At 44.7% G+C, this 8733-nt stretch overlaps 1 protein-coding gene across 1 annotated transcript; it reads left to right on the forward strand.

Annotated features, from left to right (window-relative positions):
* The first annotated feature begins 1055 nt into the window (after window positions 1–1055).
* Window positions 1056–8572, forward strand: INHA (inhibin subunit alpha). Its single transcript, XM_020792127.3, has 2 exons — window positions 1056–3641; window positions 5895–8572. The coding sequence occupies exons 1-2, from the start codon at window positions 3110–3112 to the stop codon at window positions 6653–6655; spliced, it is 1293 nt and encodes a 430-aa protein (XP_020647786.3). The 5' UTR covers window positions 1056–3109; the 3' UTR covers window positions 6656–8572.
* The last annotated feature ends 161 nt before the right edge of the window (window positions 8573–8733 follow it).

The raw sequence follows: 8733 nt of genomic DNA on the forward strand, positions 1-8733 counted from the left end.
AAACTGATGGGAATGGCCACTAGTAGTGCTTTTTCTGCATTGTCAAGGGTCAGACTAGATGACCTTTGGAACATTTCCAACTCTGTGGTTTTTCTGAGTTTACTGCTTACCTGTACTTTTGAAATAGGTATTCCAGCTAAAGCTCCATTTATTCTGTAATGGCATAAACCCAGATGACTGTTGTGTTGTTGACTAAAGGTAAAGGTTCCCCTTGACAATTTTTGTCCAGTCATGTTCGACTCTAGGGGGTGGTGCTCATCCCCGTTTCCAAGCCATAGAGCCAACGTTTTGTCCGAAGACAATATTCCATGGCAATTCCTCAAGAAAACTTGGATTATGCATCCTATGTAAATTTAAATTGTGCACTTCATCTGTAGTCAGATAATCTGGCAGGGCTCTTTGTTTTAAATATGGGTGAATCTGGGGGTGGAGGTGGGGGGAATCCCAGTTGGTTAGTCTCTTATCTTCCCTGAAAGTAGACACTACTACCTGGGAATTTCATTTAATTTTAAACAGGTAAAGGTAAATTTACCTGTAAATTTTTGTCCAGTCGTGTTCAACTCTAGGAGGTGGTGCTCATCCCCGTTTCCAAGCCATAGAGCCAGCGTTTTGTCCAAAGACAATCTTCCGTGGTCACATTGCCAGTGCGACTTAGACACGGAACGCTGTTACCTTCCCACCGAGGTGGTCCCTATTTATCTACTTGCATTTGCATGCTTTCGAACCGCTAGGTTGGCGGGAGCTGGGACAAGCAACAGGCTCAGTCCATAACATGGATTCAGTCTTACAGCTGAAGATCTACAGACCTGACAGCACAGAGGCTTCTGCAGTTTAACCCGGAGCGCCACCATGTCCCCCCAGTGCCACCATGTCCCCCTGTGGTGGGGGGTGTTGTTGACGACCTTCCACTAAAACCTATATATGGCATTCAGGTGCTTCGCTGTATTTCTAGACAATGTAGAAAGGCAAGGTTGATACAGATCCAAAACAGTCCCTGGGTTTCTTGCCCATGGATACTGACAGTCAATGCTAAGGCAATTTTAGCTGCTGTACATGAGGTGCCAAACCTACACTGTACCCATTACCTTCCTTTATTGCCAAACTAGATGAACTCTCAAAAATACAAGTGGTGGGGACTGGGGCAGTTCTATCCTAGTTCATTTTTGTCTCTTTAGCTTTAGGGTCCAGACATCATCTGCACCAGATTTCCCCTTCTGGCATACACTATATAATACTGCCTGTGTGAACCATTTGAGATTGCTCGGATCACTGCATAGTTTTACAGCACAGTGAAATCTAACCTCAGCTGACAGATGCCAAGCAGCAGGACATTCTGAATTCCTTGATACATGCTTGAAAAATTACACTGTTTGGAGTCTCTCCCTCAGTTCTTGGACAGCAGTCCCAAAGACTCGGGTTGAAAGTCAAGCAGTGTGACTGATTGCCAAGCATTCAGAAAACCACAAGCCTTACCTGTGCCTTTGGATCCTAATCACTCCTTCACACATTACAATAGCAGGAGAAAGCATGAACAGCGGATGTAGATTGGCATATGGCAATCACACCTTGATGTTCCATGTAAGTTTGCCAGCTTAGAACACATGAAGCTACCCAGCGCACATTCCTACACAGGACATTTTGAAAAGTGAAGGGATGAAATGAGAAAGTCCCATTCCAACACTCATCTTAGCCATATTAACTCACAAAGTAGTTGAAATGAAAGTACTAAGTCATAGCTCTGTCTTCTCCAATACAGGGGTGGTAGTGGTAGAGGGGTTCGTATTTGCCTAGCTGTTGTAAGTACTCCTGAAATAGTTTTGTGAAGTACTTGCAGTACGTCTTTAAAAACACACACACACATGAAGTATGATTATGACTCTTGAACCAGTGCCCTTTGACCGTGACATACAAGTGCAGGATCATCTATGCACCGCTTCTGCACTTTTGCCTACAGGGAAAGTGCTGAGCATGAAGGAAAAGCATAAATGTGAAGCAGCTTTGTAGGTCAGTAAGATCTATAAACCTAACGATCAAGATCCTGTTTGAGAAAGCTGAGAATAGTCCCTTATGTGAGTTTTTGTGTTTGTTCCTAGGATTCAGAAGAGGTTAATCTAGTGACAGAGGACCTCTGAAGGAGGGGGCATGTGCAAACAACCACAGAGTGTAGCCAAAGGCCAGCATGTGGCTCTCCAGCCATTCGGGAAGCAGACACTGTGATGCTAAATCAGCTAGCCTGCAGGAGCTGGTGGGTAGACTGGACATAGCTCAGGATCTGAAAACATGTCTTGCACGTTGAAGATCCCAGGTTCTGTTTCTGGCATGTCCAGTTCAAGTGGTCTTCTCTTAGGAAGGCTGAAAAAAGACCTCCGTGTTGATCCTAGACAGCTGATGCCAGCCTGAATAAACAAGTAATGAGTTGGATAGACCCATGGTTGAATTAAGAAAGAAAAGGAGCTTCAAAAGTTCATGCTATATTTAGGAAAGGGATATTTTTCTGAATCTAAGAGAGCAGGAGCAGCCACAGATTTCAGTTCATTTTTCTTTTCTTTTATTATATTTTTTTGAAAAGCCATGATCAGGCAAACCCTGGTTCTGAAGAAATCTGATCTGATCCACCATCGAAAAGGAAAGAGTGGGGGGAAAAAGCAACTCCAAGTATGGATCAGGTTCCCTTTCTTTCTAATAATTCCACTAAATTTCCGATGAACAAAACGCATGGGGGGGGGGGGTCTTCTGGCATACCAAAACCTGTGCTGTGCAGCCAGAGGTCCTTTCTTTCTTGGGTGATCTGCATCTCAGTTGAGACTCAGGGACTGGCTGGGGTTGGCGGGATTGAGAAGACCTCAAATCTTAACAACTTGATGGCATTGATTTCCAGGAAGTGACTGAAGGGCAGGGGCAGTTTGAAGTGTTGCCCCCTCTCTCAGTACCCCAGTAGTTGCACCCCCAGCCTCTGACAGCAAACCCTCTCTCCCTCGCAGCACCCTGCTCCAGGCCCTGTCCCCTGGGCAGCACCGTCCTTGCATTCCAGACGTCTCCTGTGTTTTGCTGCCCAGGAGATAATATTCATGGCTGGCAGACATTTGCGTCAGTGTCAGATACAGTCTCAATGCCATCCTTCCCCAGCCTGGCTCAGCAAAGGAGGCAGGAGGGAGCTGGGTGGGTTAAGACTCACAGAAGAACAACTGGACAGTCAGACCACTTCACACGGACACAGGACAACTTCTGCATACACACACCAGTTCTTGGACACAGACACTCAGCCTCTGCTCTTGGGCACATTTCAAAAAAAAGTCATAATCCTGTAGGAGTTTTGCGCACTCCATACATCCTCCCTTTGCACCTGCTGGATCAGAGTCCTTTGCCCACCTTGCCTCCCATCAACCCCATGCTGATGTTGTTGCTGGCCCTGCTCCTGCCTGCTGCTGTTGCTGGCTGCAGCAGGGAAGAGGTGGACAGGCCTCTCATCCTGGCAAAGATCAAGGCACATTTCCTGGAGACCCTTGGTCCTGTTCCCCAAAGTGGAAGGAGCCAGGTGGGGCAGCGGAAGGGGCTCCACAGAAGACATGCCTCAGGTACACCAGCAGCTGGGAGATGGGCAGAAGAGGACACGTCCCAAGTGATTGTCTTTCCATCCACAGGTAAGTCAACCCAGTTCTTGAGGGCTGCTTGGGGGAAAGTTGGGCTGCAACCTCAAGTCCTTAAAAGCTGATCTCTTACTGCAGAAGCTTTCAGCTAGAGGCCAGGCCACTTCATCAGATGCAAGAGCAGTCCTAAGGGAACAGCTGATGGGGCAAGATGTAGGGAGGAAAGGATAGGGGTACCACATCTAGAACTGGTGGGTAGAAGAGGGCATTTCCCTGTTTACATGGCTTTGCATAACCAATTACACTGCTGAAATTCCTTCTTTTATATAATCATTTAAAGGCACAGGTGCCTTGTTTTCTTTTACAGCTAGCTACTCTAGGTCATTCAGGAATAGTTTTTAACATCTGATAGTGTGTACCAGCACTCTCTCTCTTCCCCAGCTCTAGAGATTAATGTGCCACTTTGCAGTCAGGTAAAGTTTTCTCACCATTTTGCTGTTCTTGCGGAGATACAGGTCAGTTTTATCTCGTATTAGTAAGAGGTCCCAATGAGTTTAATGAGATCAACAGTGAACTAAGCGGGCATAGGATTCCATCCTCTCATTGCAAAGCTACATACACTTGGTCCACTGAATTTTGTTAAGATATAAATCCAAACAGGCACACTTAAGATTTTATTGTGATTTTCTAACAAGACTGTAACTTTGTAGACCAAAACTTGTATTGCTGAAGTAAATCCCAACTTTTAGTGACCATTACTGCCAGGTTCTGCATTAGACTATGGCTTTTAAGCATACATTTTGAGCCAGATTTGGGCTTTTCCATGTCAAAACCAGTAGGCTGAAGGGTTTCTCTTTATGTAGGAAATGGGATGTAATGAAGCTAGACAGATAAAAAAATAGGGAATGGAACTTAAATTGTGTAACAGGAAGAAATTACTTAATTGGAGATACGAGAGTTTTCAAACTATTTCCTTCTCTTGCTTTCTCGTTTTAATCCTTTTGGCTAGCCCCTCAATGACTAGTCAGTATTAATGTACAGATGTCAGCTTGTTAAAGAGAAATAAAAATAAGACAGGCATTAACTGTGATTGGATCCAACTTCCTCTGCTGCTGGAACATGCAGGCTGTTATGTGTCAGAGTCCTTAAGTGTTTGCTCATCCATACCCAACCAAGATTAATTCATTTAATAAAAAAAGAACACCTGACGAAATTTTGGATCCCTTGTTCAAGTGTGTTTGTACAAATATTTGTATCTATGACATTTGCCAGGATGTGATTAGGCACGCAGAAGATAGGATTACATGCCTACCTAGGGCAGGGTGGAGGCAGCCATTCGATTTCTGAGAGGCAGTAAAAAACAAGGGAAAATCCAGCTCAGCCACCAGCAAACTTGCTACCAAATCACCTGGCAAATGCTGTAACATAGTTCCTAGATTTTATAGACAAACATTTGACTGCTGTATTGCAGGGGATGAGAATTACTTGACTCCATTGTTGTCGATCACCAAAAACAAAACAAAACAAAAAATACCCACAGCAAGGGCAAGGATCCATCCTAATTCCATTTTCCTTACAATTGTATTGTTGTTGTTGATTGTAAGCCGCCTAGAGTGGTCTAAAAAGTCCAGATAGGCGGGATAGAAATAAAATGAATGAATAAATAAATAAATAAATGTGGTTCCTTTTAGCTACAGCATGTGCAGTTTACCCTAGAATAATGGAAGTTGCTCAAGGTAGATGGATTCTTGCCTCAGCACACCTGGCCTCAACTAGAAAGCAGGAACTAAATGCAAGAAGGCTGAATGCAAAGCCACTGAGTTCAGCACTTCAGAGTCTTGAAAATTAGCTTCAGATTTTAAAATGCTCAGTCATGATTGGAGTCTGGAGAATAGAAACATGAGGACACATGCTATATTGTTTGGGTAAGCAGAAACTCGGGTACTCAAGGAGGTATGGAAATCTCAGATTTCATGTTTTTTTTTTAAAAAAAACACACACTAGCTATTGAGATTGCAAAATGACAGGGAGGAACATGGAATAAATAGGACAGATGCTGGAAGCATATCAGCTAAGGATTTCTATCAGTCATGCTGTCCTTCTGTCTTTGGAGAAACGGTGGCCTATACAACTAGTCCTGAACCTCTGATACTCAAGTTGTTTTGGACTTCAACATCCAGAATCTCCTACATTGGCCGCGCTGGCCAAAGCTTCTGGGAGTTGAAGGCCAAAGCATCTGGAGAACCCAAGGTTAAGCCACTGGCCTGTGTGGTTAAAGCCATGACTAACCCATCTCTTCCTCTGTAGATGTGCCTTGCGGGCCACCTGAGCCTGACGAGCTACCGGAGGAGGAAGGGCTTTTCACCTACATTTTCAAGCCCTCCGCACATACTTTGAGTCGCGTCATCACCTCAGCCCAGCTATGGTTCTACACAGGCCCTGTGACAATGGAGAGCAGCAGCCCCTCAGAGGCAGCATCCAACAGCTCCAGGCCAAAGGCAGAGGTACTCAAGCTCTCAGAACAAGGCCGGATCCCTGTGGCTACCACAGCAGTGCCAGCCCAAGAGGGCTGGACAGTCTTTCACTTTGGAGCCTCCTTCTTCCCTTACATTGCCCAGATATTTGTGTTGTTCATTCATTGCCCTGGCTGTCCCTGTGTGGCTAATGCTGAAAAGATACCATTCCTTGTGATATCCACCAAATCCAAGGTACGTGACCGGGCCCGGCGATCCTCACTGCCCTTGCTACGAGGGGATCCTAGTTTTCTCCAGCTCCTTTCAAGTGATGCTACAGTCCATGCTAATTGCCACCGGGCCTCCATTAACATCTCCTTTGAAGAACTGGGTTGGGACAAGTGGATTGTGCACCCTAGCAGCTTTCTGTTTCACTATTGCCACGGGAGCTGCCCTGACACTACGTTCACACACAGGCCCAACTTCCAACTGTGTTGTGCAGCCTTGCCAGGCACCATGCATCCTCTGCGGGTTCGCACCACTTCAGATGGTGGCTTCTCCTTCAAGTATGAGACAGTGCCCAACATCATCACCCAAGACTGTGCCTGCATATAGCAGACCCAACTTCAGAGGAACAACATATCCCTAAAGAAAGACTTTTGCATGGCTCATTTCACTCTTGAGTGAACAAGTATCATCTCTCATTGGGTCCACCTGAACTGGTTAAGCATGCAACCTAGCAAACTCAGGTTTGTGCCTTTCTGTATATTGCCCGATGGTGCCTTATGACTCACTCACTCAGTATAAAGACTGCTTAACCAAAGATAGATACAGCCATTCACTAAATGTTTGTGCTCTTCCCAGCCAGTTTTAGGAGTCAAACTACATGTCACATAAAGCTACAGCAACCTTTAAGGCTATAGTGAAGCATAGACACACCAGGACTGGATGGAGAAACTGCTCCGTCTTTTGTCACAGTTTTCATGCAATGAAGACTGCTTCCCAAGCTGTTTTCCCTTCTCAAAAAAAGAGAAAACAGCACTAATAGTCTTCCCAAGCTTGGTATCTTCCAGATGTGTTGGACTACATCTCCCATCACCCACCTAACATGATTTTTTTTCCTTGCTGACTGGAGGGATGGAATGGAAGCTGCAATCCATCCATCTGAAGGCAACCAGTATAGGGAAGCCTGTGTTATAGAATCATGAAAATCAGTGTCAAAGTGATTTTTAGCAGAAAAACAGCTGAAAATCCTTAGGGGTCTGGATCAACTTTTCTCACCAGAGTCAGACCCTAAGTCTTCTTTCCCATGATCAGAACACCATTTATGGTCTATGCAGGATAATGGTTCCCCAGATGTTATTCTTGGATTAAAACTCTCAGAACCTTCACTACTAGCTGTGCTGGCCAAGATTTCTGGGAATTGTAGTCCAAGAACATCTGGTGCCCAAGATTGGGAATCACTGGTCTAGAGATTAAGTGAAGGAGGGAACAGTGTGGTAGAGATTCTTTAGTTATAGGGATGCAAAATGGCAGCTAGGAGAGCTAGCCCAGCTCTCCTCCTTTGAGTTACTACTATAAGTTGCACAAGTATCTACAGAACACCAGCTAGAATAGAATTTTACATGAAAATATAGTGTGCGTGTTTAGCCTATCAAGCTTGCTCTCTCCTTATCCACACAGAGCTCAATTTGATCCACATGGACAAACATGCAGCCTTAGAGGTTCTGTCCTTAGAGTTGGTCAAATAAGGCAATCTAAGGCTCTGCCTTTTCCCCACAACAAAACCAGGAGAACTATGTCCTGGTCTAGACAAAGCAGAAGTTGCTGCAGTTTTCTCTCGCAGAATTCATCACAATTCAGCTATACCCCTGGCCTCCAGCAAGCAACAAGACACTTACACATGGATTTATATGTCTGTTTCGTTAGCAATACTAGTTCTAATCTTTCCCCCTTACTTTTGAGATGAGCCTGAAAGTATTGGATTGGAGCTGGAGGTAAGAAATGACACAAATGGAATCCAATCAAGATGGGTTTCTTGCCCAAAATCTGTAGTTTGTAATGCTTCTATTAGAGCAATGCCAAGGGTCTGTAGGGCAGGCTCTTCAATAGGACCCGGATCTTTTTGGTCAAGGACATGGCCGCAAAAAGCAATTGGCAAAGTCCAGCTCGGGGGCTGGAGGTGCTTCTCAGCCAGGCACTGCAACCAACATGCAGCGTTTTAGAGTAAACTTTCCATCCACAGAAGAATTGCCCCTCCTATTGAAGCAGGGTGATGGCAGTGGCTCAACTACTCTTGCAGTTCTGAGCATTACAGATGGGTGAAGGCCTGGGGTGCATCTGAAGTTCTCCCAGCCCTCCAGCCAGCCCTTGAAGGCTTGTAATGAGGACACAGTGTAACAGCCAAGGAGTGTAGGAGTCTTCTTGTTTTGTGAAACTTTGCATTGTAATCAGCAATTTAACTGTAAAAAGGCTAATTATTATATTGTTTGAAAAAACAATAGAAGTTAAATAAACATTGTTTTTTAAAAATTAAGATATCAATCCTTCTCAACAGTTTTTTTAAAAAATCATGCCTGTCCCAAAATATCCAGCTTACTTACTCTATTTATATGTTACTGGGGGCAGGAGGGCAAACTTGATTCTCACTTGGCTTCATGTGTGATTGTTATAGAATTCTTGCAGGCATACAG

The sequence above is a fragment of the Pogona vitticeps genome, chromosome 1 (assembly GCF_051106095.1).
Source record: "Pogona vitticeps strain Pit_001003342236 chromosome 1, PviZW2.1, whole genome shotgun sequence".
Lineage (NCBI taxonomy): Eukaryota > Metazoa > Chordata > Lepidosauria > Squamata > Agamidae > Pogona > Pogona vitticeps.